General features: G+C 37.1%; 1 protein-coding gene and 1 pseudogene across 1 annotated transcript; both read right to left on the bottom strand.

The window, feature by feature from the left end:
- Positions 1-960, bottom strand: LOC126080041 (putative olfactory receptor 56B2). Its single transcript, XM_049891363.1, has one exon. It carries the CDS (start codon positions 958-960, stop codon positions 1-3), a length of 960 nt encoding a protein of 319 aa, XP_049747320.1.
- A 9,021-nt stretch (positions 961-9,981) lies between these two features.
- LOC126080042 (olfactory receptor 52N4-like) lies at positions 9,982-10,947 on the bottom strand (annotated as a pseudogene).
- Positions 10,948-11,805: the final 858 nt, after the last annotated feature.

The raw sequence follows: 11,805 nt of genomic DNA on the forward strand, positions 1-11,805 counted from the left end.
TTAGTTATTCTTGATGCCCAGTCTAAGTACCTTCCTCAAGCCCTGCCTGAGCTCCTTGTTCTTGAGTGCATAGACCACGGGGTTGAGGGCGGGAGGAAGGACGTTATGTAACACATTGAGTAGAACTGGGAAGAGAGGAACTGTCATTGTTACACTGTGAGTGACAGAAATGACAACAACAACTGTGTAGAAGAAAAGAATTAGAATGAGATGGGAAGTGCAGGTGCTCAAGGCCTTAGATGCAGCTTCTTCTGAATTCAAGCTTAGCACAGACTGCAGTATCAAAGCATATGATAAAATAATCATACCCAGGTCACTGCCCATGAGTGTCCAAGCCAGAAGTAGCTGGTAGATGCTGTTGATTGTCCTGTCATCACAGGAGAGGCTAGTCACTCCAAGGTTAGAGCACAGGCAATGCTCAATTTGATTCTGGAAGCAGTAGTGCCTCTGAGAAGCCAACACAGGTACTGGGATGGTTAACAGGCTGTTTCTGAGTATCATTAATACAGTTGCTTTGACCACAAAAGATTCAGTAATTACTGATGAATATCGTAGAGGTCGGCAAATGGCTACATATCTATCAATAGCCATGCAGAGGAAGATGCCTGACTCCATGCCCACAAAACAATGTATGACATACATCTGAGAAAAGCACTCAGGGAGACTGATGGCCTTAGCATTGAACCACAAGATGGCCAAAATCTTGGGCATGATGGTAGTAGCCAAGCCCACGTCCACCACAGCCAGGATGCCCAGAAAATGGTACATAGGCTGGTGCAGTGTAGCCTCTTGGTTGATGGTGATCAGGATAAGGATATTTGCACCAAGAGCTAAGAGGTAGAGCAGAGCCAAGGGCAGGGAGAGCCAGTGTTGCCACTCATGAATGCCTGGGAATCCCATCAGGACAAACTCAGAGACCTGGAACTTAGAACTATTGGAACTTCTGAGAGACTGGAACATCCTTCCCTAAGAGGGAAATTATTCAAGGTTATTATTCTTGGTTATGTCTATCATAGTTTTTCTTTTTTTTAAGCTTTTATTCCCAATTATATTAAAAGAGGGATCACCATCATCTTCATTATTCTCATTATCCCACTAAACATTTGTTGGGCATTTCTTATGAAACAGGAACTGTGATAATCATTCTATGAGCTAATTCAGTTAATCATCACAAAAACTCTGTAAGACAGGTCATATCATTTCTACCTTCTTATAACAGAAAATATTTATTTTTTATAACAGAAAATAGAACTTTGGAGAAAATCAAGACTTTCCTCGTGATCTTCCACCTAGTAAGTCCCAGAAACAGGACAAGATGAAAGTGAGCTGATACCACAGCCTGGACCCCTCAGTTTGGGTTTGTTAATGGGTTGGTTTAATTTTAGAGTGAATACATAGACTCACAGTAGAAGTACACATGCATGGGGACTTTCAGACAACACATAATTATATAGAATAGCATAAAAACCTTCTTGTTATTTCAATACTTGAGAGTTTGTGAAACAGAAATGAGTATTATTTAATTTTCATTTAAAATATATGAAATAGCTTAGTATACCAATATCGTAGGGTGAAAACTGATATACAGAAATGCTAATGAATTGACTAAAGTCAACCAACTATAAAAGAGAGAAATACAGACTGGAAATCCCAGTATTCTTTAACTTCCCCCTAAAAAAACAACCAAGCCAAACCCATTGCTGTCGAGTTGATTCTGACTCATAGTGACCCTATAGGAGAGAGTAGAGCTGCCCCATATGGTTTCCAATGAGCATCTGATGGATTTCAGCTGCTGACCTTTTGTTTAGTCAGCCATAGATCTTAACCATTATGTCACCAGGGTTTCCTAACTTCCCCCTACTTGGGAATATTCATGCTTCTTGGAGCAGTCAGCACAGCCACAAAACGAAGAGAGCAGAAGTGAAAAAAACAGAAGGCCCGTTAAAATCAAATTACCCTAAAAACCTATATGCAAAAGATAAGAGATTACAGGTTATTTTAAGCATACAGAATATTTATGATTATCTACCATGTTCTAGGTCATAAGCAAGAAATAACAAAGAATTAATACCATTAATATCATAAAGCAAAATGCAAAATCAACATAACTGATATAAATGAAATAAAAGAAATGCATAAGCTTTGAAAAAAATTAACAACTCTATGAAATAGTACATGACTCCAATATAAAGTAATAATAGAAATGACAAAAAGTAAAGAACAATGAGAATTTAAAAATTTTAGGAATATGGTTAAAATTTTTTTGATAAATCTATAACTTTAAATGCATATATTACAAGCAAAAAATTGCTTAGAAATTAGTGGACTAATCAGTTAACTCAAGGAATTGTAGTAACTAATTATAGAGTAAACATAAAGAAAGGAAAAAAACAGATTACTGGAATTAAAAAATAATTAGAATTCTTTAAAAATGAAAGCCTTATTTAGAAACAGTCATAACATAGACAAATCTAAATAATTATGTAAGGGAAAACAAAGATAAGACACAAAAACAATAACTAAGACAGGAATCGGGAAACGTCGTGCAGAAAATATAATTTTAAAAACACTAAAGGGCATATTAAAAGCTCAGCTGATAACCAAAAGGCCGGTAGCTTGAATGCACCAGCCACTCCTTGGAAACCCTATGGGGCAGTTCTACTCTGTCCTATAGGGTCGCTATGAACTGGAATCCAGTGGATTTGGTTTGGTTTAAAAAATATAGTAAATTACTTTACCATTCAAAATTAAAAATTTAGAATTCCAGTACAATTTTCAGAGAATACATAATTCACTAAAACTGAGTAAAAATAATAGCTGAAACTAAAACATAAATTGGAAATTTAAAAACACCAGAAAAATATGCCAAAGAATTTTAATAAATCTTCCATTATATAATTACTACCCTGTGTATGTTGTCAAGGAGTCGTAAGACTAAGCTCAACTAAGACAATTTCCAACTGGAAAAGACATTTTAAGAGAAAAAAAATTAGACTATTTCAATTACGATTACCCAATATTAGCAAATCTAATTATGCAACATATAAAAACACATTTCACGCATGATGAAGTAAGGTTTAACACTGGAAATATTTTAATTGTAATTCACTACATTAAGAAATTAAATGGAAACAATAACAACAGCTCAGATGGATCAGAGAAGTATATGATTATATCCATTTATAACTTTTTAAACTAACTTAAACCAGGAAAAAGGAGGACTTTTATAATATGTATTATCTAGTGAAAATTCAAAGATAACCGCTTATTGAATGAACAAGTCAGGGGCACCCACAATCTCAATTTCTACTGATTGCTGTAGCCTAGTATGCTATACTGCATTAGTGCAAGATGCTAGTGGATCAGTAAGAAGGAAGTACACCTGGCATCTACCTTAGAAAACATAAAGATCTAGACTGAAACACCAAGAAATTCTGTAGACAGCCCTTTAGAAATGTGAAAAACTGTGTCATTCTTACAAATGATCAAATATTTTAGATAAAAATGTGGCTATATGTGGCCCTGTGAACTTGAAATTTTTCCTTAACCCCTAGAATCCATGGCTGTAATCTATAAGTTGTTGTTGTTAGGTGTCAAGGAGTTGGTTCCAACTCATAGTGACCCCATGTACTACAGAATAAAACACTGCCCGGTCCTGTGCCATGGTCACAATTATTGCTATGTTTGAGCCCTTTGTTGCACCCACTGTGTTAATCCATCTCACTGAGGGTTTTCCTCTTTTTTGCTGACCTTTACCAAGCATGATGTCCTTCTCCAGTGACTGGTCCCTCCTGATAACATGTTCAAGTACGTGAGATGAACTCTCACCATCCTTGCTTCTGAGGAGCGCTCTGGCTGTAATTATTCCAAGACAGATTTATTCATTCTTCTGGCAGTCCATGATATATTCGATATTTTCTGACTCACAGAGACCCTATAGGACAGAGCAGAACTGCCCCATAGGGTTTCCAAGGAGCAGCGGGTGGATTCAAAACTGCTGGCTTTTTGGTTAGCAGTCATAGCTCTTACCCACTTCAAAACCAGGGCTCCAACACCATAATTCAAAGGCATCAATTCTAAAAAAAATGATTATTCATTTCTAGCTCCTTAAATAAGAATTAAATTTATGAAAGTTCTTAATTAAGATCCTTTCCAGATACAATGAAAATTAGTATTTATATATTCAATTTAACGAAGTCTAGATGAGTATTCCCTCAGACAGGACAGCAGCCATCAAGACCTGACGCCAGGAACCTGTTTATTAGAAGCCAGAGAGCTAAGAAAAAACTAGGAAGAATATTCGTACAAACTATACGGCCTGCTGAACACTGGGCTCAGAAAACTTTCTGAAGAATTATAAAGATTCAAAAAATCTAATAAAATCTCACAAAACAATGAGAATGATTCCGAAGAATATTGGTGCTAATATACTTCACTATAATTTAATATATTTATGTATTGGGACATAGTGGATATGGAACATTTAATATTAAGTCATGTCAAGTTCCTATAAAATTTTCAGTACTCAGGTTAATTTGGCTCAGAGTGTGCTTCACTCGAAAGAGTCATTGGAGGATTATTCTGTCCCTCTAGTATTATTCCATCACTGTCCTAGTGGAGCTCCTAAAAAGGCAGAGAACAAGGAAATCCACCATTTAAAGACTGAGTCTTAAGAACCTGTGTCTGCTTGCGAATAAGCGTTTTGGACCTGAAGCAAAATTAGCTCTGAAACTGTTTTTGTTTTAAATATCACCAGCTGGCTTAGTTGTGCAGGAGGATTCCTAAAGCATTGTCCAGGATCAATCAATTGGAGGCCACAAGTATTTAAAAAAAACACAAGAGGTGACAATTGTGAAAAAACAGGCTGCTTTAGTTTTTTTTTTTTTTAGTAGGAACAATAACTAGTGCACATGCTCTTATCACAGCTGAGTCCTAATCTTCTGTATAAAAAAAAAAAATCTGTTTCTATCAAGTCAATTTCCACTCAAAATGACCATGTAGGACAGAGTAGAGCTGCCACATAGGGTTTCCAAGGAGCATCTGGTGGATTCAAACTGCAGACCTTTACATTAGCAGCAGAGCTCTGTAAGCCTTCTCCAAATCTCTGCAGAAGGTTGAAAAGACTGGCCTCGGCCCAGCTGTGTACTTACTGCAGCCTGTCAGGGAGCAAGGTCATCCAGTCTTGAGTAGGGATCTTCGCATACCAGGAGCTGGTTGACAGCTACTGCAGATGGACTCTAGCATTTTATGACCAGCGCAGAGAAATTCAGGGATCAGCTGTGCTGGAGATAAAGTGAACTCCCCAAAGCCACAAAACCTGTGTCAGCCTGAGGACAGTCAAACCCAGGGGTGGACATAATTAGGGACAAATACTCAGATCATATTATTAAGCTAACATCCTAATTTGCCAATGGTTAAGCTAAAAAAAAAAAAAAAAATGGTTAAGCTAGATCTTATTAAATGTAGGTATACATGGGTGCAAATATCTAAGTAGCCTTCTCTTTAAGGAGAATCTTTTGGAAAATATTTTGAAGAAAAAAATATATATATATATGACTTCTCTCTATACTGACCATTTTTGCAAATGCAAATGCAGAAATTTCATAATCACTTTTTCTTGTGTCTTAGAACCTGTGTTCTCTTAGAACTTGTGTCTCTAGAACCTGTCTAATTTTGAGTAACAGAAGACACTCAAAAAATAATTGGTTCGGTGAGCTCTAGATATCAAATGATATTAAGTGATTGATAAACCACCAGAGAAAAGAAACTCGTGATTCTTGCATCATGTTGCATTTTGTTTGGGAAGACTGAGCTCCGTTATAGAGAGGGAAGAAAAGATGCTCTTAGCTCTGTGGTAGGCTTCAGGGTGACTTGATTCTTTGTGGATAAGCCCAGGAGTGGTCTTTGGGAAGAGTTTAATCAACCATCCTAGTCTTATCCTCCACCTCACACAAATAAACACCATCCCAGAAAACCATGTGATTTTACAATATTTCATTTTTTAAACTTATCACTACAATACATATTTTAATAGCGTAAAGTATCCACAACACACCTTTCCAAACCACTTGTCACAAATGACAGATAAACTCACTTTATGCTAGTAAGATTTAGAAGTATTTTACTCATTCCATAATAAAAATAGCGAACACTTATGCAGTACTTCCTACATACCATAAATTATTTTAAGGGTGTTACATATTTTTTTTTTAAATTATCCTCATTCTAACTCCCATTGTGTTAGGTACAATTATTTATTCTAATTTATAGATGGGGAAACTGAGGCACATAAAAGTTAAGAAGTTTGTGTGATGTCACAGAGTTAGTAAGTGGTAGTACTGCACTTTGAATTCATGTGCTCACTGTTTCCCATTGACTCCATCTGTACCAAAAACCCCAAGGTTTTGTGATTTCTCTGACTAGATTAAAATTTCTACTTGTCATATTTTGCCTTGTTTTGAGGCCTATCTCAAATTCCATTTCTATAACAAACCTTCCGTTTATACATTTCTCACTGCTAGCAATATTAATACTGCCTAATTATTTAAGCCTTTCCCGTTTTTTTCATTTTACCTTTACCCCCCTCCCTGCCCCTGCACAGTTGTAAAATCTCTGAGTAGAGGGGTAAACCTTATTCAAATCTGTGTTTTGAGTGTCTAGCAAAATGTTTCGTACTTCATAGATGTCAATAAATGGTTGTTAAGTGCTGTCAAGTCGGTTCTGACTCATGGCGACCTTAGTGACAGAACAAAACATTGCCCAGTCCTGCACCATCCTCACAATTGTTGCTATCTTGAGCCCATTGTTGCAGCCACTGTGTCAATCTATCTCTTTGATGGTCTTCCTCTTTTTCAATAACCATGCACTTTACCAAGCGTGATGTCCTTCTCCAAGAACTGATCCTCCCTGATAACATATCCAAAGTATGTGAGACAAAACCTCACCACCCTTTCTTCTAAGTAACATTCTGGCTGTACTTCTTTTGGGACAGATTTATTTGTTTTTCTGGCAGCCCGTTCAATATTCTTTGTCAACACCAAAATTCAAAGGCATCAATTCCTCTTTGGCCTTCTTTATTCATTGTTAAGCCTTCTCAAGCGTATGCAGCAATTAAAAATACCATGACTTAGGTCAAGTGCACCTTACTCCTCAAATTGACATCATTACTTTTCAACACTTTAAAGAGGTCTCTTTCAGCAGATTTTCCCAATATAATATATCATCTGGTCTCTTGATTGCTGCTTCCGTGGGCATTGATTATAGATCCAAGTAAAATGAAATCCTTGACAACTTCAGTCTTTTCTCCACTTATCATGAAGTTGCTTATTGGTCCAGTTTTCTTTATGTTAAGGGGCAATCCATACTGAAGGCTGCAGTCTTTGATCTTTGTCAGCAAATATAGGCTTTCAAAATACACTCTTCACAAATAGTGAACTTTCTTTCCACTCTTTCAGTTAGTTTAATTCACATATAAAAGGTCAATATAAAAGGCCTATCCATTCATTAGTCACACAAAAACACACAATCAGTGAATATTTGGTGAACATTTACTATGTTTAGACTTATTCATTTGCTATAAATTTTAAACAATGAAGCAACAAACTATCTTATTATTTGTAGAATTTTGTAGTGTTCTATTATAACTATTTACAACTAAAAAACACTCATGAAATAAAGAATGAATATTTTCAGTTTGATAAAACACATATACCAAAAAGACACAGCTTGCATAATACTCGAATAAAACAGTTTAAACTCAATCCTTTTAACATGAAGAGCAAAACAACTATATTCATTATCACCATATACTAGTGGATTTAACAAAGACAAAAGAGAGAAAAACAATACACCAGTGGTATACCATTAGGAAAGAGAGAGATAAAACTATCACTATTTTCTAATAATGTGTGATCTATAAACAGCACCGGGACAGACAGTTGAAATAAAAAAGGGGAACAGAGTTGTTGGATAGCACATCAGTTTAGAATAAGCAGTAATTTTACTCTCCTCTGCACTGATCTAGTAGAAGAGATAACAGGAAAAAAATCACAGTTACAATAGCAAAAAATACTGTATATAGCATATAGAAATGAATAGAAAGATGAATGTAAATATATTTATCTATAAAGTTTTAAAAACTTTAAAAAAAACACAGGAAGACATGAATCAATACAGAAATAGTATCGTAGACTACTGAGCACTCGTTTCAGGCACTAAAATTTTTATCTATCAACATCCGTATTCATCTCTATATCTATCAAATAACAACTGCTTGTGGGAAGTACCATAATGGTCTCCACTATATAGATGAAAAAACTATGGATAAGTTAAGCATGGAAAATTCAAGCACTTTGCCCAAAGTCACTTAATTAAGAAGTAGCAATCTGCTACTAGAGGGCTTGCTCTTAATTCTCATGGCACAGTGCCTGTCAACGTATATTCATGGGTAAGATTATAACATTATATAGATGTCAAATTTCCGCAAATTATGGTGAGTTCATAAATTCAGATAAATTGATTTTTAACTTTCTATAAGGTTTATTTAGAATAAAAAAGATGTACAAATAGCTTAGTCAATATAAAAAACACAGATAGAAATATATGTAATTGTCAGTAATAAATATATAGCGAGATATAGGTATAGATTAACACAAAACCATATTGGTAAACAAGATGTAATAATAGAAAAGGAACAATTAGAGCTTCAGTGATATTGATTATATGGAGTTGTGCAACCCTTCTCATCCCCCTTTTCTGAGTTGTTCTTCCCCCATTAACATAAACTCACTGCCTCTTAAGGTTTCTATCAAATCCTTTGAGGTGCTGTTGTCAATTTGATTCCATATACTGTATTTTTACGCAAATAACGCATGCCTAATATGTTTCTTTGCCAACCACTCCCTCCCCCTTCCAGGTATTTTTATAATCTCTGTGCTAATTTTTTTTGCAGTAACATGTAAAAAAGTTGGCATAGTGGCGCTTACAAAAATACCTTGTAGGGGGAGGGTAGGTAGATCTTAAGAGAGCATAATGCTCAAGCTAGGCATTCTTTCATTGTTAAGCTGAACTATTGTTTGGCTTTTAGGAAACCCTGCTGGCGTAACTGTTAAGAGCTATAGCTGCTAACCAAAGGTCTGCAGTCTGAATCTAACAGGTGCTCCTTGGACACCCTGTGGAGCAGTTCTACTGTGTCCTATAGGGTTGCTATGAGTCAGAATCGACTTGATGGTAATTTTTTTTTAATTGCTTGGTTTTAAGAAGACTTCAGGGGATATTTTTCAGTCCCAGCTTTAAAGAATATCTCAGAGCAATGGCCTCAGGGCTTCATCCAACCTCCATAGCTCCAGAAAACCTGAATTCCATGAGAATTTAAAATTCTGTTTTGAATTTTCCCTGATCAGGATTCGTCTATAGAATCTTTCATCAAAATGTTCAGTAATGATATCTGGGCACCATCCAGTTCTGGTCTCGTGGCAGAGGAGACACTTTTTCATGGAAGCAATTAGCCACAGGCCCATATCCTCCTCCTATTCCTGGTTCCCTTTATTCCTCTGTTGTTCCAGGTGTATAGAGACCAATCATTGTGCTTGATGGCCACATTCCAACTTTTAAGATCCCATCGCTATTTGAAAACAAAACAAAGCGGCATCTGGCTGCAGACTATCTCCTACTTTATTCATTTCTCTTCACAATTTTCTCAACTTCCCCTTAGGTTTTTGTTCATGGAAACTTGGGTTAATAACGAGATCAGTCCTTCACAGGAGTGAGGAAGTAAACCTGCATAGTGAGGGTGGCAGGCATTCCAGTAATGCTGGAATTCTGAAGACACATAAGAAAAGTGCACCACTCAACACCTTCCATCGTCAAGGCCAAACTGTAGTCTTGAGAAGGCATCATTGACTCCTGGCTAAACAGCAGACAGAAGCATTGCATTAATTATATTTCCTTTCCTTCCCTTCTCTTCCCTGAAAATTGTCTCTTTCATGTACTGAGGGGATTGGTGTCCTTAGAACCAGAAAGACTCCTTAGAACACAGTCTCGTATCTGCTTGGTTTTCACCCCATAGACAATAGGGTTCATTGTGGGAGGCAGGAGAAGGTACAGATTGGCCACAATGATGTGGCAAGATGGAGGGATTGTATGGCTTCCAAAGCGGTTAAAAAAGAAGCAGAAGAAAGCTGGACTGTAGGGGAAAACAATAGCACAGATATGGGCAGTGCAGGTGCTAAAGGCCTTCTGCCGAGCATCTGCTGATGAAAGGCTGATCACCACCCGGAGGATCATGGTGTAGGAAAATGTGATGCACAAAATATCAAAACCTCCAATCAGGAAAGCAGCCATTAAACCATAGACAACATTGGCCTTGATATTCCCTCAGGATAACTTGGCTACAGACAACTGGTCACAGTAGGTATGGTGTATTATGTTGCCTCTGCAATAGGGTAGGCGCTTAGTGAGGAAAATCAAAGGAATGATGAGAAACACTGCTCTCAGAAAAGTGGCAAGCCCAACCTTTACAATGACAGGATTGGTGAGGACGGTTGCATAGTGCAGCGGGTAGCAGATGGCCACATAGCGGTCCAAGGCCATAAGCATGAGCACCCCAGATTCCATACCTGTGAAGGTGTGAATGAAGAACATCTGAACCAGGCATGCATTAAAGCTGATCTCCTGGAGATGGAACCAGAAGATACAGAGAGCTTTAGGGATTGAACTAGTGCACATGACAATGTCAGTGAGGGAAAGCATGGCCAAGAAGTAGTACATGGACCTGTGCAGGGAGTCCTCAGAGCGGATGAGGTAGAGGAGTCCACAATTCCCTACAATAGCCACAACATACATGGAGCAGAATGGGAAGGAAATCCAGATGTGCATGTCCTCTAGTCCTGGGATCCCTCTGAAAATGAATGAAGTTGGGGTCACGTCTGTTTGGTTCAGCATTAACATGATCAGGCTGGTATGATCATTAAGCAGTTTATCAGTTTTTGTTTTTGTATTTTTAATCCTTCTAGATTAGGAAAAGAAGAAAAAAAAAATCAATTCGTAGTCTCTCTCTCTCCCCATCTGTTTCCGTTTCTCTGTTAAATATTGCATTTTGATATAAAAATAACCATATTTTTAATGTCGGAATATTTACTTAACCATAGTTTAAATGAAGTATGTGTTCTTTGTTAATTCATTAATTTATCAATTTATTCCACAAATACATATTTAACAGAGTCAAATCAACCTGACGGCAACAGGTTTTCATGTCACAGGAATCTATTCGATGGCAACGGGTTTAGTTGTTGGTGGTTATGTCACAGATAAGGAGCCCTGGTAACACGACAATTAAGTGTTTGGCTGCTAATCAAAAGGTTGTCTGTTCAAACCCACCTAGCGGCTCCTCTGGAAAAGACCTGAGGATCTGCTCTCGGAATGATTAAAAAAAAAATCAAACCCATTGCTATCAAACTGATTCCTACTCATAGTGACTCTACAGTACAGAGTAGAACTGCCTCATAGGGTTCCAAGGTAGCATATCCTTATGGAAACAAACTGACATGTTTCTCCTGTGGAGTGATTTGTGGGTTGGAACCACCAACCTTTCAGTTAGCAGGAAATGCTTAGCCACTGTGCCACTAGGGTTCCATAACATAAAGAAAACAGCCTAGAAAACCCTGTGGGGTCAGTATGAGTTGCAAATCAACTTGACAGCATCCAATAATGATGATAACAATGTCACAGTTTCAATCATATTATATCTACATTATTTTTAACACAAAAACATAGATTCAATCTTCACATATTAGTAATCAAGTATAA

This window comes from Elephas maximus, chromosome 7 (genome assembly GCF_024166365.1).
Source record: "Elephas maximus indicus isolate mEleMax1 chromosome 7, mEleMax1 primary haplotype, whole genome shotgun sequence".
Classification (NCBI taxonomy): Eukaryota; Metazoa; Chordata; class Mammalia; order Proboscidea; family Elephantidae; genus Elephas; species Elephas maximus.

Bases quoted from the DNA above. Each gene is read 5' to 3' on its own strand.
- LOC126080041 (XM_049891363.1), bottom strand. From the start codon at position 960: ATGTTCCAGTCTCTCAGAAGTTCCAATAGTTCTAAGTTCCAGGTCTCT.